Here is a 27,342-nt window from a genome sequence, read left to right as displayed (position 1 = left end):
GAGAGGAGAGTTTTTGAGGGAATGGTGTCTGAGGTGTGGGTGGCAGGTTTCATCTTTTTTAGAATAGCCTCGACTTCCATGTTGGTGGTGAGGTCAAAGGTTCTAAGGTTGTTCCTGTTGTCATTGGGTAAGGGGGCAAGGGGGGAGGGGTTAGTAGGGAAACGAAGTAGAATGTTATCGATTTTGTTCTTGAAATACAATGCTAGTTCTTCGCATCTATCACTGGTGTTTGTCTCGTTGGGTGTGGGTGTGTTGGAGCTTGTGAGTTCTGAGAAGTATGCGAATAAAGCATTCGCATTAAATTGATATTAATGGATTTTTGCAGCGTGAAAGTCTCGTTTGGCTTGGGTAATAGCTTGATGGTACGTGTGTAAGGTGTTGTAGGTAGCTTTATGATGCTCGGATGGTTGTTTGCGCCATGAGCATTCTTTGGATCTTAGGTCCTGTTTAATCATTTTTAGTTTAGCGGAGTACCAAGGTTTCCTTTTTTCAAATTGTGTTAGGGGTATTTCTTTGTGGATGATGGGGCAAAGCTCGTTGGCTATGGCAGTGGTAAGATTGTTCCAGGAGAGTAGTGCAGTGTCTGGGTTGGTGAGGTCGAGATTGTTGGATACTTTGTCGAAGGCTAGGGTAAGCTCTTCAGTGGTACAGGGTTTATGGAAGGAGATAATTACAAAAACATAGTAAAACTATCTGGCAACAGGCTAACTTTTGACCTCACACAGCTGCAGAATTGTAGGAGCCTGGGGGCAACTAGTTATAGGCAAATTAAACTGATGAAAAAAGATCTTTTCAAACTCTGCTGGGCCACAGAAGAAAACCCACATTTGACAGTCTCAGCAGACAAAAATGAACTGAGGGGTGCTATGGGGCCACAGCACTGTGGGAACTACTGCATACGAGCAGTGGAAGGCTTTTGCCCTTTTCAGAAAGTTCTGAAAGAATTCATCCATTCAGTGCCGAGCACAGTCATGTGACCTGTATCTAAATGACCTGCTGATTTTCAGAGGGTCTTTTTCTTCTTTTTGACCTAAAGGTTAAAAGAAAACTCATAAAGAGAAGGTTTTAAAACAGCTGTAAGTAACACCAGGAGATTTTTTAGTCCATTTTGTTGGCAGTTTAAAACTAGCAAAATCAGATAAATACCTTCATCTTTTTCATTTTATTTAATATATGTTGGTTTATAAAGATTTTGAAATCTACTCCTTCTAAATTACTCCTACCATTAAGAATCTAAATAAGCTGGGGCACCGTCACACAAGCAGCCTGAACAGAACCCCAGGCAGACAATACATTCATACATGCAAAGCATGAATATAGCATGAACTGAAAAGCAGACTTAGGAAAGACTTTTAAAATAGGGCATGTGGTTGTGACAAATGTGCACACATTTTAAAAAATTGTAAAATATAAGAATTAAAGTAAAATTACCTATAATTAGGTTTTCTAATGACAGTTGCTCAGTAGAATTACATTGATGAGTCATATGACTCTTGTGCTGTCAATGGCATCACATGATCCATGCATGTGGCTCCATCATCAGAGAAAGCAAAATTGCTTACCCATAATAGGTGCTTTCTGATAACGAGCAGCACAATGGAGCTACACATGTGGTTCATTTGACTTGCATCAATTCAGTACAAGACAGTCATATGAACCATCGGTGTGAATTCATTGAGACCTCTGGTAATTAAAGAAAAAATTAGGACCAAAATAAAGGAGCAAGATTTAGAAATAAGACCTTATGAGGAAGCAAGAGTCAGGAAGCAAGAGTCAAGAAGGAGTATCTGAAAATACATGCAATGAAAGCTGCCTATTAAAACGCTCATATAATGAAAATAGAAAAAGAGGATACAGGAAGCATTTTCATTATCCTTTGAAAATAAAAACAATCAGCAATTAATCAATTTAAAAATCCATTTCTTCCACAATCCTACTGGTGAGCTATTTTGCATCTGTGAAGCAAAGATTGTCAAATTAGCTACCCATCAGTACAATGCAAACAAATCCACTGGCAGAAAAATAGAGAAGATTAAATAGTGATTTTTTATTCCAGTCATAAATGGCACATTGAGCCTTTCCCAAGTTTCTTTACTACCTCCTTTCTCTATACATTCTGGAATTTATCCTGTTTGGGCAATAAAAATGCTAGGAGATGAAAGGTTTGCAAAACAAACAAAAAGAAAAAGAGGGTGAGCTCATTGACATGCATGACTTGGGGTTAACTGGCAGCGCTGCACATATTTAATTTCTAAGAGATAGTCTTAAAAGAAGTCATTTACACTGTATATGTGTGCTGAGGGGGCAATGGCGGACACAATGAATTATCCAATACTGTTAATGACTGCCAAAACAAACCTTAAAAGTGTCACTGTGGAATATGCCAACTACTCATGCACGATGGTGTTTTACTACAAGTATTTAATGCCTACTGAAATGCAGCCTGCACAACCTAAAAAAAAATTAATGCAACTTCTTTCCATGTTTTTAGTCATCATCATAAACTGTTTAGCATAAAAAGCACCTGTTCCATGGTACATGTCTCAGCCAAGAATTCAGAGATGGTCTGAGTTTGCAGCTCGAAGATAATTTATTTGGTCTATTCAATTGGTGGTTTTCAACTACACATTCCACTCTCTATTTTACCCTCCCTAAAAGCAATTTAACTGCCATATACTCCTTTATTTCTTAACTATTCCAGCTGCCATGAAAATATAATTCCAGAAGATTTATAAGTGTAAAATAAATCACCTGCAGTTGCTTTGTGTATCCAAATCCATCCTATTATTTCAGAAGTGATGTTACAGATTAGTGTGTGATATCACTGGAGGAATCAGGGGGGGAAAAAGGTTGCATGTAAGGAAAGAGTTCCTATCATACATATAAAGTGAAAATTTTGGTAACAAATTTAACAAAAATACCAGTGTAACATAGCATCTCTTTCAGAGTAAGTTATTTTGTAAGTTGAGAAATATAGGGGAATATAACTTGAACATTTCAATGCGGGACTCAAAATTAGTTACGAAGCAACAAGTGTGCAGTAACAATGTAGCAAAATAGTAGATGCAATCAGCCTCATTTTCCATAGTTTCTTCAGAGCAGGTGGTGTAAGGAGGCAATATATCTTCCTACCAGTCAAAGTTGCTTTTCATTTTGTCCCACGAACTTAAAATTCCAATTCCACTGAAAAGGGCAGAAATGAGGCTCGGGTTGCAGGCCAGGCATGCAAGACACACCACTCCAAGAGAAAAGGTCAGTCGTGAACAAATGGCCATTTTCATTCTTGCTTGGCCATCAGCATTACTTTTCATTTTCTGCTCATGTATGCTTTAGTATAAGACTTAAAGCAGCAGTTCCTCCTATTTGCACCAAAATTCAAATCTGCTACAAGTACGAAAAGCCTTTCTATAATAAAGGTGCCAGAAATACCCCCCCCCCCAATCCAAATAAAAATCACTCCTTTTCCAGAAGGAAAATAGTCTAAAAACCAAGAAAATACAGAACATGCTCTTTCTTCCCCATCTTATTTTACACTAAATCCACCAATTGAAGGCAACTGCAGGACATGACAAGATATCAGAGAAGGGGAGCTGGTGGGGAGCAGGAAAGTGGAGAAGGGAAGAGGATATGTGCCATTTTTGCAATTCTTAACTAATCCAGTAGGAACTACATTTTCCCCCAAGAATAAACAGCCTACACAGATCAGGTTCCTTACTATCACAAGGGATGCTCTACTACTCACAAGGTCTGACATTTGGATCAAGGAGGATGTGCTGCTACTTTTATAGCATCAGTGGTTAGAATTAGTTAGCTAAAAAATTAGGGTAAATTTTTCCCTTTCTTAATATTTATAATTTTAACAACGCAACTCAAGAACAAACTTATAGGAGTGTCCATAGTAAAATATACAATACCAGATCCAGAAAAACAGGAGCTCAGAGCAAACTGAGAAGACATGCAGGAGAGCATCTTAAACCAAATAATTAATGCAAGAAACATCCATCATGTTATCCAATAGGGGAGGACATCACAGGGACATCCCCACCAGGACCCATTTTAGAAGACAAAATAAAACAAAAACCTGTGAGCTGAGGGGGATCAAAGAAAACACACATCAGACCTTGATAATTACCAACACGTGCACAGATAATTTAACATAAATGTAGCACCAAGCTGCATTATCAAAAATTGCTCTCTTCCTCAGAGTACTTTGAGCCACAGCAGGAAAAATTCTAGTCATAGAAATAAGGAATAAAACACATTTAAACCAAAATAAAAACTTAACACCCCCAATCTCTATCTGGATCTAGAACAAATTTTACAATATGTGCAGGAAATTCAACTGCTGCTTAGTCTTCCTACTTCAAGGTCTTGGAAAACTCCAAAAAGGGTTGAGGCACCACGGGTTCCCAGGCCCCAACTGTGTGGAAATATAATAGGCCTTAGAAACAGGGGGACACATGTCTTCTGGAAACTAATCTCCACAAAATAACATTTTCCATAAGAGAAGAGGAGAAGATGACAGCTTAGGAAAATGAAAAACTGCAATGTCTGGTTCCTTAGTTCTTTTTCAAAATGCTGTAACTTATTGTGCAATAGCAAATAGTCTTTCACTAATGAGTACTCAGTTTCTTGAATTTTCCCAAATTTAGTTTCAACAGACCTTAATCGCTGATTGTGGTTAATCAAGTCAGATTCCACCTCTACTTTTAGTGGGAATTTCTTGTTTGTAGTGACAATGTCTGTATCTGGCCTGAAAGATTTTTCCATATGCAAAACAGCACTAGATAAACCCTTAAGAGTCACAGCTCGGGATCATACCAACTATATCCCCCTCACTCAGATACTAGTTAAGTGATTCACTTGGGAATCCTCTTTCTCTATTCCCTCCAAAACGGATAAGATACCCCAGTAAAATCTTGACATTGCACTAGCTGCAAAATCGCAACAGCTCTGAGGCTTCCTTCCCTGCTGCCTCTTGGGCATCTGATGTTATCGGACAGCACCTTTGTCAGGTTTCCTCCAAAGCTCCTCTCCAGGACCCGAATCGTGGGGGTAACTCGCATCTCTGAGTGGAGTATGACCTCTAGGTCTAGAGTCTCTATCGCAATTTCTCCACTTTGCACTGGCAGAGGCTCCAAGGACATCACACCAGAATTCATCAGCAAATCAAATTTTACAATGTGGGCATCCATCGGACCGGAGATGACACAGCCTCCGCAACGACAGGGTAAATATGGGGCTTCTGATTGCATTTCACCATTAATCTGCTTTTTCATGAGTGCTCACAACACTGCCTGCATGCCCTTCACCATCTTGGGCAGGCCCCCAAGGGCTATATATCTCTCTCTTTTTTTTTTTTTTTTTTTTTTAATTTAAAGGGCCCCTCAAGTCTATCTAAGAAGAAAAATTATGTAGAAAAGGCAGCTCCAAAGGGAACATTTAGTAATGAGAATGGTGATGAGGAATTAGGGCTTGCTTCTTACTTTGAAATATTTGAAAAGCGGTATATCAAAACTTATTACACTAAACTAGGGTTATAAATGTAGATGAAACAAAGGGGTAATATTTTTACTTATAAGACACATGCTATTTAAGAGGACATTTTTCAAAGTCTTATATACCTGGGTAATTAGTAACTTACCTGGATAAACAGACGATATTAAAATACCCTCAATCAATCTGGATAAAAGTACATGTGGGAGTCCAAAACGGATGTGTTTTTAGTCGAATTGAGTGGAGATCTTTCGGGGGTGTTTTTAGGGAGGGGCTGGTACACAGCATGTGCAGATGAGATTTTCAAATCTACATTCACCGTTTTCCAGCAGAAAGAAACTGCTTACCAAAGAAGCAGGTACAAAGCTCATGGTTATCATCATTGTTTATTTTTCTCACACTTTTCCAGCAACAGTTCAAAGCACATTACAGTAGTGAATCAAGTTTTACAATGGGTATGGAGTAAGGAAGTAAATAGGGTTTTAGGCAGGATACACCTGTTCCTCTTCAAAAACTGTCCCCTAAAAGCAGTAATTATCAGTCTATCAGAACAAAGAAATTGGTTCAATGAAAAACAAAATATGTTCATTCCCTTCCCTGATATTAAAGGGTCTAATCAGAAAGAGCTTTCTGATGATAGCAAACTTAGGCTACAACACTGCGGCGATATCGTTCAATATTAGGGCCGAAACCCGCACTAATTACAATGAGCTGCTTTCATTTGCATGCATGAATTTTGCAAATCCATGCAAAGCAACACAAATACCTAATTCTATGCTAAGAAAATGACTAAGAAAGTCAGCCCCGATATTTTATCATGTTTGAGGGAGGTGTAGTAATTTTACCATGGGAGCATCAGGACACTAGCAGAGGTTCCTGATGGCCTCGCACTAAAATTTAAAGGTCCAAGAGGCTTGAAACCCCTCACCCACCAAAACCTGAGAAAATGGTCCCCAGGTGTGTTTTCAGACTCCCTCCTGCCACTAGTAGAAGTGGCTTGGGCCCCAAAAGACTAACAAAACAAGAGTCTCAACCACAAAGACATGGAACTCCCCCCCTTCCAAACCACCCTCTCCGTCTTAAAACCAACCCCCCCCCCCCACACCAAGCAAAACCACCTCCCTTCCAATAATCCCCCCAGCAGCTACTCCCCTGTCAGAATGTGACAAAATGTCTGGGGTCTATTGGTCTCTCCAAGCCCCTCCCCCACCCCTCTTACCAGAAAAAAAATCCTGGTGGTCTGGGAGGCATCCCAACCCCTACTTCCACCTCCATTCCCCCCACCACCACGCAGAAGACTCATTAGGGTACAAAGGGGGCCCAGAGCACCTCTGGCCTAGGTCTACTCCATTTTTCAAAATGGCATTGACCTGACTTTCGGGCCGATACAGTACAGTGCGCTCCGATGGAGCGCACAGTTAGCCCGCGTTTGGACGCGCGTTTTCGACACGCTAGCTTTACCCCTTATTCAGTAAGGGGTCGAAAACGCGCGTCCAACCCCCCTGAAACTAATAGCGCCCGCAACATGCAAATGCATGTTGATGGCCCTATTAGGTATTCCCGCGCGATTCAGTAAGTAAAATGTGCAGCCAAGCCGCACATTTTACTTTCAGAAATTATCGCCTACCCAAAGGTAGGCGTTAATTTCTGCCGGCGCCTGGAGGTCCCAAAAGTTAAAAATAATTAAAAAAAAAATATTCTAAGTCGGCCCGCGGCTTGAAAACAGGGCGCTCAGTTTTGCCGGTGTCCGGTTTCCGAATCCGTGGCTGTCAGCGGGTTTGAGAACAGACACTGGCAAAATTGAGCGTCGGCTGTCAAACTCGCTGACAGCCGCCGCTCCTGTCAAAAAAGAGGCGCTAGGGACGCGCTAGTGTCCCTAGCGCCTCTTTTTACCGCGGGCCCTCATTTAAATACTGAATCGCGCGCACAGGAGAGTGGCCTGTGCGCGTGCCTGGAGATCGGGCATTCGCCCGCTCTCCCGCGACTTTTACTGAATCGGCCTGTTTGTTCTTATGAAGTCATTTTGGAAAATGGTGTCGACTGAGCCAGGAGCTAGGGGAACGCTACAGGCCCCGACTGTACCCTAACAAGTCTTTTTTCTGGAAGGGAGTAGAAGGAAGGGCTTGGGGGGGGGGACCACTAGACCCCAGGGATTTTGTTATATTTTGACCTGGGGAAGGGGGGGGGAAGGGTTACTGGAAAGGAGGGGTTTGCTTGGGATGAGGGGGTAGGTTTTAAAACCAAGAGGAGGGGTTTGGGAAGGAAGGTGGGTCATTTCCTTGCAGTTTCAATGCTTTCTTTTGGGGGGGGGGGCGGGAGAGGGGAGTCTGTGCCGCCTCAGAAGATGGTGGTGAGAGAGGGGGAGAGACCAGAGTCTCTATAGACTCTCTCAGGGGGAATTTTACTATATGGGAGGAGGGATTTTAGGGCCTTAGGCCCTAAAACGTGATAGCAGCCCCTGGCTGTGGTGGGCCGCCATTGTGTGAGAAGGTCCCATTTCGCTATGCGAGTTTTGATTGCGTATTTCTGCCAAAATAAAAAAATCGTGCTGTACGACTGCCATATTTTGTTGGTATTAGGGGCAAAATATTGTGGGACTACCACCCTGTGATATTTCCTCCCCCCCCCCCCCCCCCAAACGATAAAACATTGTGGCTTGATTAATCTTCCCCTTAGATCTCAATGGCTAACATGGGCTCTTCTATGAGCCCCATCTTCCACAATTCATTTGATACACTGATAGATAAAAAGGTTTGACCTCGAGCCAATTGCTCATAGGACCATCTAAGGAGTCAAACATTTAAATTTACTATAGAGTTCAAAATTGTCAAGCTTGTGAAGAACACTGCAGATAATTGAAGACAGTAAACTGAAATGCTCAAAACCTTGTAGGGCAATAAAAACAGAAAATGTGATCTAATTAAGTTTAAAACTATACTTACAATCTCATCGCCTGGCAACCAGTATCCTTCCTGTTCGATCCCAGCTTTTGAACCCTTGCAGCCCACAGTAAGGGTTTCAACAATAAGCCCATCCTTCACTGCTAAGCTCAGTTGACGAGTGATCTCTTTTGGATGCATGCCATGTACTCGAGTCATATACCTGTACACAAAGCAAAAACACTCGTGTAAATGATCACGTTCTTTGTATCAATTATATTTATTTATTTATATTCTGCTTTTCAGGCCCTTCAAAAGACACAGGATGAAAGCAGAATTGCTTACCTTTAACAGGGGAATTCTGGGAACAGCAGGATGTCAGTTCTCATATGTGGGGTGGAATCTGATGGAGCCTGGCATGGAAAACTTACTTTAAAATTTCTAGAACTTTGACTGCATCCACGCATGCTATTATGCCACGCATTCACGAGGGGTCCCTTCAGGCTTGTATTTTAGCATAAAAAACAGAGAAGCCAACTCTAAGCAGAGGCGGGCAGGTTTTGTGAGGACTGACATCCTGCTGTCTTCAAAGAATACCTGTTACCAATAAGCAAAGTAACTCTGCTTTTTCAGAGGACAAGCAAGATGGCAGTCCTCATACATGGGGAATCCCTAGCTACAGGCTGCCCCTAACAAAAAAAAAAGGGGAAAACAGCAACTACCAATGGGCACAACAGCAAGTTTATTTACCATAAATTGTGCTCACCGTATGCAGCAAGATGAATTAGTCATGACATGTAGATGACATCATCCAGCGGCACCGAAAAAGAGTCTCTTAGCTAATAGAGCTTTTGCTCTACTGAGCACGTGCAGGAACTCCCACACAGGGGTTGCCTTGTGAGCCCCCTCATTTCTTTGTAAAGCTACATTTAGCTAAGTAGTCAACTCTCCAACGAGGTGGGCAATGCTAATTCATTCTACTATCTACAAAGAACACTGTTTACAGTAAGCAAACTTGCTGAATTAGCCATGACATGTGGGAAATCCCAAGCTAAGGGCTGCAGCAGAGTATATATTAAATAAGCAACCCAGATTATACCCTGCATAGTAGACTACTGGGTGAACAAGGCTATGCAAAACTGTTTGTCTGATTTTACTGTCATTCTTTGAGAGATTGCCAGAAAGTAATGGGAGACAAAGCTATGTATTGATGACCATGTTCGCAGCTTTGCAGATATTTTCCAGTGGTACGGCTCACAGATAAGCTACTGATGGAGCCATAGTTCTAACTTGATGAGACTTGATGGTGTCTGTAATTTGTAGGCCTGCTAGCATATAGCGGTGAGAGATAATGTCTGCTAGTCAGTTGGACAATATATGTTTGGCAATGGTCATGCCTAGTCTGTTAGGACCATAAGAGACAAACTGTTGCAAAGCCTAATGATGTGGCTAAGTTATTCTTTTGTAGTAAGCTAATGGAGAAATTACTTTCATGATAATTTCGTTTTCCTTAGTGTAGACAGATGGACTCAGGACCAATGGGTATAGTGTACTCCTGCTAGCAGTTGGAGACGGATCAGATTTCAATCTGACGTTAGCCCCTAGTACATATACCCCTGCAGGAAGTGCAGCTCTTCAGTATTCTCCTCGAAAAGCATTATGGATATATGTGTGACTGACTGATGGATTAACTTAATAAGTTGGTTAACTTGAATAACTTCATAACTTGGTTAAACGTTCAAACTTGATTAACTTGAACTGGTTGATTGACTATAGCTGGAGACCGCCAGTGTACTCAACCGGAAAGCGTAGACACCCGGCAGGGTGGATGCCCTAGGTAAATGAAAACATGGCTTACCCTTGAATTACTTGAAAGACCATGCGTAACGGCAGCCAAGGGTGGGATGCAGAGTCCATCTGTTTCCACTAAGGAAAACAAAATTATCAGGTAAGTAATTTCTCCATTTCCTAGCGTGTAGCAGATGGACTCAGGACCAATGGGATGTATAAAAGCTACTCCCGAACCGGGTGGGAGGCTGCCCGTGACCCACTTAGTATTGCCCTTGCAAATGCTGTGTCCTCCCGAGCCTGAACATCCAGACGGTAGAATCTGGAGAAAGTATGGATGGAGGACCATGTAGCCGCCCTGCAGATCTCGGCAGGTGACAGCATTCTAGTTTCTGCCCAGGATACTGCCTGGGCTCTGGTAGAATGGGCCTTGACCTGTAGAGGTGGTGGCTTGCCAGCTTCTGCATAGGCCACCTTGATGACTTTCTTGATCTAGTGGGCAATGGTTGCCCGCGAGGCCGCTTCCCCTTTCCGCTGTGAAGGACGAAGAGGTGGTCCGTTCTTCGTATGGGTTCCGACATTTCCAGGTATCCGGATAGGAGTCTGCCAATGTTGAGGTGGCGTAGACTATGGGCTTCTTCCAAATTCTTCAAGCCATCCGTCATTGGTAGCGAGATGATCTGGTTGAGGTGGAAGTGTGAGACCACTTTGGGGAGGAAGGAGGGAACCGTGCGTAGCTGGATGGACCTCGGAGTGAGCCTGAGGAACGGCTCACGGCAGGACAGTGCTTGTAGTTCCGAGATGCGGCGGGCTGAACACACTGCCAGCAAAAACACAGTCTTTAAGTTTAACAGGCGGAGGGACAGGCCTTGGAGGGGTCTGGTTTCCGCTAGGAAGTCCAAAACGAGATTGAGATTCCACAGAGGTACCGGCCACTTTAGTGGTGGGCAAATGTGTTTGACTCCTTTCAGGAAGCGTGACACGTCCAGGTGAGAAGCTATGCTGTCGCCCTCGCTCTTGGAGCCATAGCATGACAATGCGGCCACCTGTACCTTGATGGAGTTGAGGGACAGACCTTTCTGTAGTCCATTCTGTAAGAATTCCAGGATCACGGGAACTTTAAATGAGCATGGCTTGATGTTGTGATCTTCGCACCAGGCTTCAAATACTCTCCAGATCCTTATGTACGTTAACGATGTGGAGAACTTGTGTGCTCGGAGGAGAGTGTCGATTACCACCCCCGAGTATCCGCTCTCTCTCAGGCGGGCCCTCTCAATGGCCAGACCATAAGAGAGAATTGAACTGGGTCCTTGTGGAGGATCGGACCTTGTTGTAGCAGGCCCCTGTGTGGAGGCAGGGGTAGAGGATTCCCTGCCAGTAGTCTTCTCATGTCTGCGTACCAGGGTCTTCTTGGCCAATTCGGAGCCACCAGAAGAACCAGTCCCTTGTGAATGATTGCGCCCAATAGGGGCCACGGCAGAAGGCGTATAGTAGAGTCCCCGGTGGCCAGGTCTGTACCAGGGCATCGATCCCTTGGGACTGCGGTTCCCGCCTGCGGCTTAAGTATCTGGATAATTGGGCATTGGATCTGTTTGCCAGAAGGTCCATGTCCGGTGTCCCCCACCGATTCACTATCAGTTTGAAATTACAAGTAAAAAGCCTCAGATTCTTGTTGGACTCTAAACTTACCATGCTTCCAGAAATCAAGGTAACATTAAAGAAATGACACTTTCAATTATGTAATCTGTGAAAATTGTGTCCTCTCATTAAGAACTTAACCACAGTAATCCGTGCCATGGATTATTGCAATTATAGTATACAGGTTTGACAGACAGGCCCTTCACAAACTTCAGATAATTCAAAACTCCACTACACAATCATATCACATCTATACTACCAATCCCCTACAGTTCCACATTCAAAACTTTTAACACTGACTTTCAATACTTAATAGGAGACAGATCTAGTTACTTGACAAAGATTGTCATTATACTTGCCTTGGAGACCACTCTATATCTCCATAACTCAGATGAAAAATCATAACAGATATTCAGTTATCCTAACTGGGGGCAGCAACTGTCCTATGGAAACTCTCTCCCAAATGAGCTCCATCAAATACACAATGACTCCAATTTTGGGAAATAAATGAAAGGCTCACTCTTCTGCCATTTAACGTTATCCTATAACTGCCCCCACCCATGAAAACAATTTAGAAAGTGAAATGTGCATATGCTGACTGATATCAAAACTTAGTTTACTGATTTAATGTAACACCTTTTCACAGAATTAAAAGAGGTTCACAAAATAAACTTCAAATGAGCATTAATATAAAATAGAACATAAAAAACAGAAGATGAAACCACGGACTGCAATAAACATTCATACAGCAAAACATGCTGCTACAACCTTATTCTGCTAATGAGATAAAATGTATTTATTTAAACTTACTTGTACCCAAAATTAATCTCACCCTATTGTGTGTTTTATGAAACCACTATTTATTAAATAATAACTTTAATTAAAAAATAATTTATTGCGGAATGGGGTAAGTTTCATATATTTTGATGCATGCCTCCACGGCCTTGCTTCAATTATTGTGTTATAATCATCAACTTACCACCTTCCCACTCACTTTTTTTATTCAACTTTTTTTGAAATTTTAAAAATATAATTATATGTGAATCTATCTGTCCTCTTAACCATATCCCGAAGTTCACCAAAAAATGTGTCCAAAAATGTTTTGGAAATTTTTACTCTGTTGGTCCTTACTTTTTTGTAAAAGTCAAGCTAAGATATTCTTCACTCTTATTCCAATTGTATATTGGTGTTATTCTTTCTTTGTCTATGGTTACATTGTTTAACCCAAATGCGTTAAATACAATTAGATGTTCACTTGATCTGGAAGCTTGAATCTTATATAATTCTCAAATAAACTTTTACTGTGACTTGAAAGGTTTGGTATGTATGAGGATCTAACTTCACATGAACTTGACAGAATAAATTTTCTCCTCAAACGCCGGTTAAATATTGCAAATCGCAAAACCTTATCTCTTATATGCTCCCAAATGCCAATAGAATGTTATAAGTTTTTGTGACTCAAAAACTTATAACATTCTATTGAATCTATAAAGATTCAAGCTTCCAGATCAAGTGAACATCTAATTGTATTTAACACATTTGGGTTAAACAATGTAACCATAGACAAAGAAAGAATAACACCAATATACAATTGGAATAAGAGTGAAGAATATCTTAGCTTGACTTTTACAAAAAAGTAAGGACCAACAGAGTAAAAATTTCCAAAACATTTTTGGACACATTTTTTGGTGAACTTCGGGATATGGTTAAGAGGACAGATAGATTCACATATAATTATATTTTTAAAATTTCAAAAAAAGTTGAATAAAAAAAGTGAATGGGAGGGTGGTAAGTTGATGATTATAACACAATAATTGAAGCAAGGCCGTGGAGGATTGCATCAAAATATATGAAACACCCCATTCCGCAATAAATTATTTTTTAATAAAAGTTATTCTTTAATAAATAGTGGTTTCATAAAACACACAATAGGGTGAGATTAATTTTGGGTACAAGAGAGTAGATTTTTTGGTCTCATCTGGGCGGAGATTAACACGAGCATTTATTTAAACTTAGGCATTATTATTGATTTTGTTATTTGCATGTTTGCGTTATGGTTATGAGCCCTTGTACTGTGGCCTGGTTGATGCAACCTAGTAGGCGAACCTGCTAGGCCCATGCCAACAGCTAGTGAACACGCTCTTACTGGGACAAGGACCGGAGTTTCACCTATACCAGCCTCATTCCCCACAGATTGAGCCCATGGGTTCCTGGGGCCAGCAAGGATTGGGCAAGAGTGCTGTAAGGGGCAGTCGGACGGTGTCAGAATACAAGCAAAGGCCTGGGGCTGGCAGTGAGTAAGCAGTGTCCAGGCCCATAGCAGAAGTCAGTACCAGGCGGCAGACAAGAGGGTAGTCCGGGTTCATAGCAGAGGTCAATACCGGGAGTCAGACTAAGATAAACAAGACAAGGTAAAGACAGGACACAAAAGACCAGGACTAGGAAGAGCAGACAGGGCAAGATATACCTGGGCAGGATAAGGATGAGGCAAGGCTAGGCTAGAGAAAACCTCAGGAAAACAAGGCAAGGAAACAGACAGCAAGACAAGGCACAAGAGAATAGAAACACAGACTGCTAGGCAAGAGGGCCTATTGCTGAGGCAAGAAGAGGAGAGTAGTGGGGTTTAAATACCCCACCGCTTGACATCATTAGCAGGCACCTCTGCCAGTCTTTTCCACCGTCAGGCCTTTAAAGGTTGGCGCACATGCTGAGGGGCAGTGTCTACAGAGTGGAGGAAGCTGAAGAATGGTAACTATGACAGCGTTTTGACAGAATGGTAGCTATGACAGCGGTTTGGTGAGTGCAGTCAGTTGCTGGCCATCCCGTAGCTGGCCAAACATGATGGCAGAAAGAGACCATATGGACCATCCAGTCTGTCCATCTGTCCAATTATTATTATAATTCTCATCACTTCCTTAGAGATCCCCTATATTTATCCCATACTTTCTTGAATTCAGATACTGTTTTTGTCGCCACTATTTCCACTGGAAGTCTGTTCCACATATCTACCACCCTCTCTGCAAATAAATGTTTTCTAAGATTACTCCCAAGTCTACCCCTTTCAACCTCATCTCATAACCCCTCATTCTAGAGCCTCCTTTCCATTGAAAAAGGCTCAACTTCTGTGAGCCTTTTTCAAGGTTTCTGGAAACCTTTGAGATATTTGAATCTCTCATATTTTCCCTATCTCACCTTTCCTTTAGGGTATAGATGTTAATATCTTTAAGTCTATACCCATATGATTTAGAACAAAGTCCACTGATTGTTTTAATAGCCACCCTCTGGACCAACTCCATCCTGTTTGTATCCTTTTGAAGGTGCAGTCTCAAGAATTGTACACAGTATTCCACGTGAGGTCTCACCAAGGACCTACATAAGGGCAATATCACCTCCCTTTTTCTGCTGACTCTTCCTCTCCCTATACAGCCAAGCAGCTTTCTGGCTTTTACCATCACTTTATCCAATGAATACTAATGTCTAGTCTTAGGAAAAACATGCTTAGGGGCAGTGCCTGCAGAGTAGGGGAAGCCAGAGAATGGCAGCGTTCCAGTTGTTACTTCACTCTAATTTCTCCCACTTTACTCACATTCACAAGGAGGTTTTAATAGGGGGTGTGGTTTCTCTGGTTCTGAGCTCATTGTTCTAACCACTAGGCCACTCCTTTTTCCTGCTGGGAAGATAGCAGAACTGCTTACCTGTAACAAGGTGTTCTCCTAGGACAGCAGTATGTTAGTCCTCACAGACGGGTGACATCATCAGATGAAGCCCGGCATGGAAAACTTGCCAAAGTTTCTAGAACTTTGACTGGCACACTGAGCATGCCCAGCATGCCACTATCCGCGTGTCCATGCGGGGTCCCCTCTTCAGTCTCGTAATGTAGAATTCACAAGAGAAAAAAGAAAATAATAAAACAGAGAACCCAACTCCGCAGGTTGGCAGGCGGGTTTCCTGAGGACTAACATCCTGCTGTCCTAGGAGAACACCTGTTACAGGTAAGCAACTCTTTCTCCTAGGACAAGCAGGATGGTAGTCCTCACAGATGGGTGAATACCAAGCTACAGGCTGCTCCTGACAAGTATGACCAACTAGCTCCGAACTGGGTGCCAACAGGCACAAACCAACTGCAGTGCTATTGGTAAGATAGGGAGACAGCCTGATCCCAAACAATGGACCTTAGGCAGAGAGAGTTGGATTTAAGCCTGGAAGAGGCTGCGAAAGACAGATTGGCCGAAGATGCTGTCTTGCCTACTATCCTTGTCCAAGCAGTAGTGACAGCGAACATGTGTAGAGAACTCCACGTCACAGTCCTGCAAATCTCAGTGACGGGAACCTCCTGCAAGTGGACTACCACCGACACCATAACCCTCACAGAGTGAGCCTTAACAACGTCCTCAAAGTTGAAGGCCTGCTTGTGCATAGCAGGAGATAGAATCTGCCAGTCAGTTGGACAGAGTTTGCTTGCCCACCACAACGCCCAATCTATTCTTGCCGAAAGATTTGAAGAGCTGTGTAGGTGCCTGTGGCCTGCTGTGCATTCTAAACAGAAAGCTAAGGCCCTCTTGCAGTCCAACGTGCGTAGAGAGCCCATTCGCCCTGGTGTGAATGGGGCCTTGGAAAAAAGGTGGGCAGAACAATAGACTGAGATGAAAATCAGTCACCACCTTGGGATGCATATGCAGAACCACCCTATCATGAAAGAACTTTGTGTAGGGTGGAAATGTAACCAAGGCCTGAAGCTTGCTAACCCTACGAATCGAAGTGACAGAGAACCTCCTCCACTTCAGTCGATAAGACTTCCCTAGTAGAAGACTTCCTGTAAGCTACCAGAGAGATCCAGGGTCTGCAAGACTAGGCACTCAACATCCAGGCCATCAAGGCTAATACCCGGAGGTATCGATGGCGCAGTCTGCCCCGATCCTGCATTACCAGATCAGGCGAGGTCCCCAGACGGATAGGTTCTCTGACTGACAGGTCCTGAAGGAGCGGAAACCAGACCTGCCTGGGTCAGTATAGGGCCATGAGAATCATGGTCTACCGGTTTTTATGGAGCTTAGAGAGAGTCTTCATGACCAATGGAAGAGGAGGATATACATACAGGAGACCTGTGCCCCAATGCTGTTGCAAGGCGTCGAGGCTGGAAGTCTGTCCGCTCTGAACAGGGAGCAGAATTTGCTCACCTTGCAGTTGCAGGGTGAGGCAAAGAGGTCCACATCCGGAGTTCCCCACTGGCTGAAAATCCATCCACCACTGTTGGATCCAGCAACCACTCGTGTGGCTGAAACGTATATGACTCAGACGGTCCGTCAGCACGTTCATTGCCCCTGCTAGTTACATCGCTCTCAGGAGTATGCCCGGCAACAGAGCCCAGGACCAAATCTACACCGCCTCTTGACAGAGGAGGACTGACCCCGTGCCTCCCTGATTGTTGAGTTACCACATTGCCACTTGATTGTCTGACTGAATCAGGACTGCCTTGTGGTACAAGGGGTCTCGAAATGCCCAGAGCATAACAAATCGCTCGAAGTTCCAGGAAGTTGATCTGATATAGAGATTCCTAAGCCGTCCACCAACCCTGCGTGTGGAGGTCATCCACATGCACCCCCCAACCATGGAGGGAGGCATCAGTGGTACGCACCACCTGAGGTGGGGCAGCCTGAAAAGGGACTCCCTGCTCCAGGTTCGAGAGAACCTCCCACCAGGACAGGGATACCTACAGAGGTGGGGTGATGTAAAAAAGTGCCTCGAGGTCCTGGGATGCCTGCTGCCATTGCAACCGCAATGTCCACTGCACCCTGCACATGCAGAGGCGGGCCAACGGGGTGACATGGACAGATGCAGCCATGTGGCCCAAAAGACGAAGCAGTATAAAAGCAGAAACCTGTTGACTGCTGTGGACCAAGCTCACCAGTGTTGCCAGGGCAAGTGCACGATCTTGGGGCAGAAACGCTTTAGCCTGAATCTTGTCCAGACTGGCTCCTATGAAATCCAGATGGAGCGACGGGCCGAGGTGGGACTTGGGATAATTGATGACAAACCCCAGAGATTGCAGCACTTGGATGGTCAGACTTATAAAGAGTGATGCACCTCTGTTGGGAGGCGCTTTTGACCAGCCAGTCATCCAAGTAGGGGAACACATGTACCCCCTAACGTCTGAAGTGCGCCTCCATCACTGCCAGGCACTTGTTGAAGACCTGAGAGGCTGAAGCCAGGCCAAACAGCAGCACTCGATACTGGAAGTGAGCTTCTCCCACCACAAAGCGAAGGTACTTCCTGTGATCCGTGAAGATCGCAATGTGGATGTAGGCATCCTTCAGGTCGAAGAAGCAAAGCTAGTCTCTTCTGAGGAGTGGGATCAGGGTACCCAGAGAGGCCATTTTGAACTTTTCCCTCTGAAAGAATTTGTTCAAGGCTCTGAGATCAAGAAAAGGGTGAAGGCCCCCAGTTCTCTTTGGTATCAGGAAATACCTTGAGTAGAACCCTCGGCCCTGCTGGTGGAAGGGAACGGATTCTACCGCTTCTACCATTAGAAGGGCAGAGAGCTCTGTCACAAGTATTTCCACAGAGCGGAAGAAACCCACGATGGTCATGGGGGAAAGTCCGCAGGGACATCCTTGACATTCAGCCAGTACTCTTGGCGGATGATTGTGAGAACACACTGGCCCAACATAACGAGGGACCAGTGGTGGGCAAAGCAAAGCAGTCTGCCCCCAACCGGAGGGCAAGATGCTGGGGGTATGGTGAACTGACTCACGCTCCCTCGCTCCTATTCAAAACCCCATGGCGGGGCTCTGCTGGCAGGAACGACCCCTGGAACCAGTGTGGGGTGTGCGAGTCTGCAAGGCTGGAGGGCAATATTTCCTCTGATAATAGGATATCCTCGAACCTTGATGTGAGGACTTCCTTGACTGAGGATGGTGGATCAGAAGCGCTAGCCCACAACTGTTGAAGGGTCTCATGGTGGTCCTTCAATTGGGCTACCACATCCCTGACCTTACCCCCAAAGAGATTCTCTCCCATGCAAGGCAGATCAGCCAGCTTTCCTTGAATTTTTGGCCAGAGGTCCAAGGCGCAGAGCCAGGCCATCCTGTGGATGCCAATGCCCACTGAAGCTACTCTCACCGATGTCTTGAAAACATTGTAGGTGGACCTCACCTTGTGTTTTCCCACCTCCAGACCCTGCTGAACTATTGCAGAGAATGCATCTTGTTGCTGTTGAGGCAGGCATTCCAACAGCTGCTGGACCTGTTTCCACAGGTTCCGGTTGTACTGGGTCATATATAATTGGTAGGAGGCAATATGGGTGATGAGCATGGTGCTGTGATTCACCTTTCTATCTAGAGCATCCAGCGCCCTGTGATCCTGGCCCGGAGGGGCAGTGGCGTGGGTGCAGAAGTGCTAGGCTTTTTTTGATAGTGGACCTTATCATAACCGGTGAGGGAGGTGGCGCCTCTGAAATCCTGTTAACAGGAGGAACTGAAAACGGATGCTCCCAAATCCTAAGGAGAAGTTCCTTAAAGATATCATGAACTGGGACAGCTACTACCTCCTTTGGGGCATGGACAAACTGGAGGACTTCCAGTATCTTATGTCGTGCTTCCTCCTCTGTGAGGAGCTGAAATGGAATGGCTTCAGCCATTGCCCGTACAAAGCCAGCAAAGGAAAGATCCTCCGGGGACACCCATGCCTCTCATCTGGCAGAGAAGGCTCCAAAAGGCGATCAACGGAGTCCTCAGAAGAAGACTCTGAAGTATCATCTCCCCAGAGGTCATACAGGGCCTCTTCCTTGCTAAGGTCCCTTGGGGGCCTGCGTGGAAGACTCCTATCCAAGCTCCTTGGTCTGGGCACCGAGGGCATCGATGGCCTTGAGGGCGGCAAAGGCACAGAGGTTCCTGATGGCCTAGGAACAGGATCAGGGAAGTCCAATCGCAGGACAAGCAGACCCGAAGGCGCTGATAGCCGCAGCAAATCTTCCTCCTCAGAGGACCCAATAATGGGAATCACTCTAAAAGAGGGCAGTGGTGGCTGCTGGGGAATAGATGGTCCCCAGGGCACCGGCTGCATTGGAAGGACACAGAGTAGGACATCCAGACGCTCTAGCAGGGGTGCCAAAAGAGATGGTGTAGGCTCCGGCACCAGTATGGGGGCTGGTGCCAGTTCAATACCCCGCAGCGCGTGGAGCACCACCTTCTGAACCCTGAGGTCCAACTCCTCCAGGAAGTCCGGAGAAGTTAGGACTGATGGAGGAGAAAGAGGTGTCACCAGAGTCTCCTCGGAGCCCAAAGAAAGCTCGGTGCCTGGCACAGATATCGGTGGGGAACGCCTAGGACTCCTGGCTCTGATAGAGGATGAAGCCTCTTCCCCATGGGGTCGCTTCGGTGGCAGCACGGCAAATACCGGTGCCACACCAGTTCCAGAGGCGTGCGCAGACTGTGGCTGGTGACTATGTTTGAGTGACTTTTCGCAATGCTTGGCCTGGTATTTCCCTGGCGCCGAGGAAGCTGAAGAGCCCGATGTCTTTGAGAGCAATGACACCGGAGATGGCTTATTACCAGCTCCTCTCTTTAGAGAAACCCAGAGGAGGCGTGGAAAGACAGCATGTCCAGCGGTTCCCCTCAGCCCCTAGATGTCAATGCCTCCGATGCCAGAGTGGATGGAGCAGATGTTTTGGGCCCAAAATGTTTCTCCATCTTAACCAGCAGAGCATGACAGCCCTTGGGGGTCATCTGATTGCACAGTTGACACCCATGGACGTCGTTGATGCCCCCAAGCACAGGATACAAACCTCATGCGGATCGGTAATCGACATGGTCCACAAGCACTGGGGGCACCATTGAAAACTGGACAACGCCATGAAAAATAGCTGGCGAGTGGTCGATGGCCGGCAGCCACTGAGGAGTGACATACCAGGAATAGACTGCAACAAAGGTAAAACAAAACCTACCATGCCGCTGAAGGGATACAGACTGGAGAAGAAAGACCAGACGCTGAACAGCTGAAAAACCAGGTAAGAAAATTGAGGAAAAACACTTTAAAGAGCAGAGCTCCACAACAGCAAGGCAACTACTTCAGCTTTTTTTTCCACGAAGAGGGACCCTGCTTGGATAATGGCATGCTGGGCATGCTCAGTGTGCCAAAGTTCTAGAAACTTTCATAAAGGTTTTCCGTGCCAGGCTCGATCTGATGTTGTCACCCATCTATGAGGACTATCATCCTGCTTTCCCTAGGAGAACAGTTATTTTGTTCTAGGACCATTTTTTGGCACCATTTGTCTCCCTCTGTTCAAGCATTTAAAGCCTGATTTTAACATTTGTATCCCTCCGATGTGTCACTACTCTATTTCAGTTTGAGCCTTTTGTAAGTTTTTTTTCTTTTCTTTTCAATACAATACAGCGTTACCCTTTCTGTGCTGGACAGCATATTTTCTATATTGGGTTTTGCCTTATTGGCTTCTGTTTTGTATTTGTTTTCTTAGAATGCGATAGAAACTGGATGTAAAAACATTTCTGAAAAGAAGTGCTGTTTTCCCTGATGCATCCGGTACGCATATTATTAACCTTTGGCTGAGTCAAACGTTTGTAAGTGATCTATTACTCAAAAGTCTATTATATTATATATGCTGTATTTACAGTATGCACAGACTTTCTCACTGTGTATTTTTATTTTTAGCTCTGTTGTCAGATTCTTCACCCTTAACAGTCAAACATTTGCAAAATTAGGGTAAGATTATTATTTTTGCATTCCGTTATGGTATTTGATGCCATTTTTTGTTCCTTTAGTAAAACAATATATTGTCAGTTATATTTAGATTATTGGTCCCTCCTGACACAGTTGTTGTTCGAAACACAGTCCATGTCTGGGGACTGTGTAACTCATAATAAGCCTGCAATCTTGTGCAGTCTCACCAATGTATGCTGCCTTTTCATAGATAGGGTTCTTGGCTGTTTTTTTTCTAGGGGTTAGTACTGGTTTGTTATATAGGCTCTGAGTGACTTTTGTGCAGAGTTGTGTGTGACTTTATACTGTTCCTGGTAACAGAGGAAATCTGTTACTGAGGAGCAGGGGCAGCTCAAGGCAATCTGCTGCCTGCGGTGAGGGACGAGATGGCGCCCCACCTCCCCAAAGGCAAAGCACAGGTCAAATCATCGAGAGGGTCATGGAGGGCAAAGAGTCCCCTTGGAGTCTGGCCCTTCCAGTGATTAGAAATGCTACAGAAGGGGGAAAGGAAGGATCAGAATCCCCAAAGAAATGGCAGACAGGGCATCACTGATGATATCTCTTGGAAGCTGGCAACCCTGCTACACTCCTAGGAACACTACAACCTGCCTCCCATATTTCCGCAGCATTTGCCCCCTGGAGAAGTGGGAAATGTGTGAATAGTGGGGGGAGGGGGGGGTGTCTGTGTGTGGTACACTCTCTCCAGGTTGGTGCAAGGATATCAGGCACACTAGGCAAACTTTACCACACACAATTATAAACTGTGCATTTATAAACTGATTGTACATGAAAAAAGATATTCATAGTAAAGTAAAAATTCATAGTAAGGTAAAAATATCACAGCAACATGTATATTATTTTTACATGAACTGCATTGGTGCCAACCAGAAAATTCTGCAAAAAGACAATGGTTATTAGGCCTATTGTAAATATATTTGATGTGGGCTTGGCCCTCAGAAAGCCATGAGTAAACTGAACAATGATAACATAGTAAATCTATTATGGTGTATTTTATGTTTACATTGTAATCTGCTTAGTACAATTGGTTTGCTATAAGCGGCCTAGAAATATTTTAAATAAATAAACCTCCCATACCAAAACAGCACTAAATGCCAGCACTCAAGCAGTAACAACCCTACCTTTGAAAAGACAACAATACAAATATGACAACAGGTTTTAAAACACCAATACACCTCCTATTACAAAAACAAAATAAGCCAGGCTGCCTTATATCTACACAGAATCCACATGCCAGCAGAATACGTCCCTTCAGTCACACATGCAGAACACAGACGGATCGACACCAAATATGGAATAAAATATAAACAGAAATGTGCAGACAAAAAATCAACTGGAAACTAAATGAAGCCAGACCTGTATGCAGTGCAACAATGGAAAAACAGAAACACCATCATTCCTCAAAACAATAATAAAATCAAGAAATATAACAATCATAACAGTAAAATTATACTAACAGAAAGAATAAATATTTCAAAATGGCTGATGAACAGGACAATTTTTTTTTTTAAATATCCTGAAAACCTCCAAAAGATTTCAGAACAAGACAGTTAAATCAAATAAGAATTTTAAAATATTTTTAAAAATCCCCACTCTCCATACCTGATATCTTGATTTCCAGTCACCCTTAAACTGTTGTGGATATGGGGGGGGGGGGCACACAAACTTTATCCTCTCTCTCTCATACATACTCACATGTCCATTCTCTCTCACACATATACTGTCACATACACCCACATACATACTCTTATACACACCCACAACCTCTCTCTCTCTCACACAGACACACTCTCAGGATCTAAGACCCTCTCTCTCCCCCAAAACAAAGCTCTTACTCCCCCGGATTCTCTCATACACATACACGCTCACTGGCTCCCTCACCCCCCCCCCCCCCGACCCCCAGGCAAGCTCCCATTCATTTTCATCCCATTCATTCTCATCCCACTCCCCCCATCCCCCAGGCATGCACACAATCTCTCTCACACAGACCCCAGGCAGGCACACAATCTCTCTCACACAGACCCCAGGCAGGCACCAATTCATTCTCAATACACACACACCCACCCAGGCAGGCACCCATTCTCACACAGAGACTCCAGGAAGGCATCCATTCATTCACCCACCCACACCCAAGCAGTTACCCACATACACAGGCTCTCACCCCCCCCCCCCCCAGACACACACACAGGCTTTCAACCTCCCACAGACACACGCATACAAGGTCACCCAAACCCACAGGCTCTCATCCGTCTCCAACACACACACAAGCAGTCACCCATCTAACCAGTCACTTACCCACACACATGCACACACACACACACACACAGGCAGTCACCCACACACACCCATAGGGCCTAGGCCTGTTTTTCAGCCACCAGTAGGATGGGGTGCGCTGTCAGCCATCCCTCCTCTCTTAGGTCTCCAGTTGTGGGGTGGATGGCAGCAGGAGTCGCGTTTATCCTGACTTTATCTCCTGCTGCCACCGGGTCAGTCTCGAGGCAGCAAGCAATGACAGGATAAATGCGTCAAACATCGGATCGGGCAAGGATAAACTAAACCCCTGCCCGATCCGCTCAGTGGCAATACATGTTCCTAAACCTGGTCAGCAGGAGTCACATTTATCCTGTCGTCATCTCCTGCTGCCTGGGGTTAGGGACATGTGTTGCCACTGAGCAGATTGGGCAGGGGTTTGATTTATCCCTGCCCAATCTGATGTTTGACATAGGCAGGGTGAGGCGGCGGCTGTGGTAGAGGTGTTTTGGAGAGGGACTTTTTGCCGCTCCAAAATTCTGCTGCCTGAGACCACCGCCTCACCCTGCCTCATGATAGAACAGCCCCCTGGGCTCTTGGCAGGATAATTTGTAAATGCACAAAATGTTTAAAAAAATGAATGCAGGAGAAAACGCATTCCAGTAAAATACAAGTACAGTCTACGAAAAGGACAGGGCTCTGGTTCCCTTTCGCTTTCCTCTCCTCCTGTCCTTCCCTCCCTTGCAGTCTTCTCTCTTTCCTTTCAGATTCAAATTTTAGGAAACTTTCTGGTCTGACAATTTGTCCAGGAACTGCCAAAGAGATGCATAAGGTGATACCAAGGAAAAAATACAAGCAGCGTTAGGAAGAGTAAGACAACATTACAGGATCCAAAAAGGACAACAAGGCCAGTTCTCAGGTTCTGGTGCATGCTAGTCTCTCCCCCTCCTTTCTGTCTCTGCTCCCCTCCCTCTGCCAATCTCACTCGACCTGTGATAATCCCCCTCCCTACCTCCGCTACCATGAGCTTCTCCTTCTATGCACTGGATCAGCCCTAAGCATGGAATAAGAAAGAGAAAGTGCAGCTCCGAGCCACAGCCAGAAAGGCTGGGAGCTTCCAAAGCCAAGTAGCTGCCACTCCCAACCCTGGAGCTCTTCTCCCTTCCTCCCCAAACTTCCGCTCCATCCCTGCTAGCCCTGATCACAGAGGGCTTTTTTGGCAGGGTGGCTGTGCTAGCGATCCAATCTCCTGCTGCCTCTGGAGCCACTCCCAACCTCGGGATCGGCAGGACCTGCTGCCCCCAGGTGGGCCCACGAACCTCGCAGAAGAGACTTGTAAGTGGCCTCTTAGACATCGCGTGACATATGCAAAGGCTTCTCATGAATATTCATGAAGAGGCATCCTGAAAAGCAAGTCTGAGAAGCAGCACTTTGTATGAATTATTCTGTAATGTTTTCACAATGTCTCAGTTGCTAAATGTACAAGGACTTATATTTCATCATCAAACACTTCCTTATTGGATTTACAGAAGTGCTCAATTGTGAAAGAGATTTTTGACATAGAAGACCCAGTTCGACAGTCTCTGTCAGATCTTCATAAAACCGACGGAAGCAGAATTAGTTATTCTTTATTACAGAATTGGAAACAGGAATTGCATAAAGAAGTCATGGACAAGAAATTGTCTTTGTGTTTTGCTGACGTCCCTAACCCCACTGAGTGGATTGGACAGGGGTTTGGTTTATCCCTGCCCTATCCGATGTTTGACTTTGGAGGGAGGGTGAGGCAGCAGCTGCAGTAAAGGTGTTTTGGAGGGGCACTTTTTGTCACTCCAAAATTCTGCTGCCTGAGGCCACCGCCTCACCCTGCCTCATGATAGAAATCGCCCCTGCTGAGGAAGTAGTCCTCACATATAGGTGATGTCATTGACGGAGCCCTATTGCGGAAAACTTCTGTCAAAGTTTCTAGAAACTTTTGACTGGCACTCTGATCCCACTGAGCATGCCCAGCATGCCATGATATTCTCAGACACAGGGGTCTCCCTTCAGTCTCATATGTAGCAATAAGCTTTAGCAAAAAATACATTTTATTATTTTATCTGACCCAACTCTGCGGGGTGGCGGGTGGGTTTCGTGAGGACTACATCTTGCTGTCCTGGGATAACACCTATTACAAGGTAAGCAATTTTGCTTTATCCCAGGACAAGCAGAATGTAGTCCTCACATATGGGTGATTAGCAAGCTATAGGCTGAGTCATTTTGTAGAGAAGCAACATTGAAGTATTGTTGGTAAAAATGAGGCAGCCAAAATTCACAGCAGGTTGGATGTAGAAGGAGTTGGGGTTATACTGGAAACAAGTTCTTTAAGACAGATTGTCCGTAGGCTGAATCTTGTTGTCCTTCTTTGTCCAAACAGTAATGAGATGCAAAGGTGTGTGGCGAACTCCATGTTGCCACTTTACATATGTCAAGAATTGGCACTGAACAATAGTGTGCTACTGAGGTTGACCTTGCTCTTACTGAATGCGCCTTTACTCACCCTTGGAGAGGAAGGCCTGCTTTTTCATAACAGAATTCTATGCAATCTGCTAGCCAGTTGGAGAGAGTGTGTTTGCCCACTGGATTACCTGGTTTGTTTGGATGAAAAGATACAAAGAGTTGAGTGGATTTCCTGTGGACTGCAGTGCGGTCTAAGTAATATGCTAGCGCACGTTTACAGTCCAAGGTATGCAAGGCCTCTTCCCCTTTGTGAGAATGGAAAGAATGTGGGCAAAACCATGGATTGGTTCAAGTGGAATTCCTTAACTACTTTGGGGAGGAATTTTGGATGTGTACGGAGAACCACTCTGTCATGTAGGAATTTTGAATAGGGTGAGTACATGACAAGTGCTTGTAACTCACTAACCCTTCTAGCCGATGTAATGGCTATGAGGAAGATAGTCTTCCTTGTGAGAAATTTAATATCACAGGAAGTCAGGGGTTCAAAAGGAGAACGCATGAGCCTTGTTAACACCAGCTTCAGGTCCCATTCTGTGACAGGTGGCCGAATTGGTGGATTAAGATGATTTAAACCTCTCATAAACCTACTGACAAGAAGTTGTATGGATATTGGTGCAGCTCCCATCTTGTTATGGTAAGCTGAGATTGCACTTAAGTGTACTCTTACAGATGAGGTCTAGAGACCAGAGTCTGAAAGATGGCATAAATAGTCTAGCAGAGAAGGTGTGGGGCAGGAGAAAGGGTCTATGTTCTTTTGCGTGCACCACAAAGTAAACCTTTTCCATTTCGAAGAATAGTTCTTTCGTGTTGAAGGTTTATGTGAAGCTAAAAGCACTTGAGAGACATTGGTTGAAAGATTGAGTGGTTGTAAGATCAAGCTTTCAACATCCATGCTGTAAGGGATAGGGTTTGAAGGTTGGGATGGCGTAACAGACACTGATCCTGAGTTATGAGAGTGGGAGCTACACCCAGGTGAATTGGTTCTCTGATCGAGCGGTCTAGAAGTATGGGAAACCATACTTGTCGAGGCCAATATGGGGCTATGAGTATCATGGACCCCTTC

At 44.7% G+C, this 27,342-nt stretch overlaps 1 protein-coding gene across 9 annotated transcripts in view; it reads right to left on the bottom strand.

Annotated features, from left to right (window-relative positions):
• ZMYND11 (zinc finger MYND-type containing 11) overlaps window positions 1-27,342 on the bottom strand; it is a 315,745-nt gene that overhangs the window by 193,221 nt on the left and 95,182 nt on the right. For 8 of the 9 annotated variants that reach the window (XM_029588524.1, XM_029588521.1, XM_029588523.1 and 5 more), the window contains exon 3: window positions 8,439-8,598. In XM_029588524.1, coding sequence (XP_029444384.1) covers window positions 8,439-8,598 — 160 coding nt within the window. Of the gene's footprint in view, window positions 1-5,644; window positions 5,739-8,438; window positions 8,599-27,342 lie in introns of those variants that run through there. The other variant, XM_029588526.1, reaches the window with a different exon arrangement.

The sequence above is a fragment of the Rhinatrema bivittatum genome, chromosome 2 (assembly GCF_901001135.1).
Source record: "Rhinatrema bivittatum chromosome 2, aRhiBiv1.1, whole genome shotgun sequence".
Classification (NCBI taxonomy): domain Eukaryota; kingdom Metazoa; phylum Chordata; class Amphibia; order Gymnophiona; family Rhinatrematidae; genus Rhinatrema; species Rhinatrema bivittatum.
Note: the sequence above shows the minus strand (reverse complement) of the source record. Positions and strands in the feature narration are given on the sequence as shown.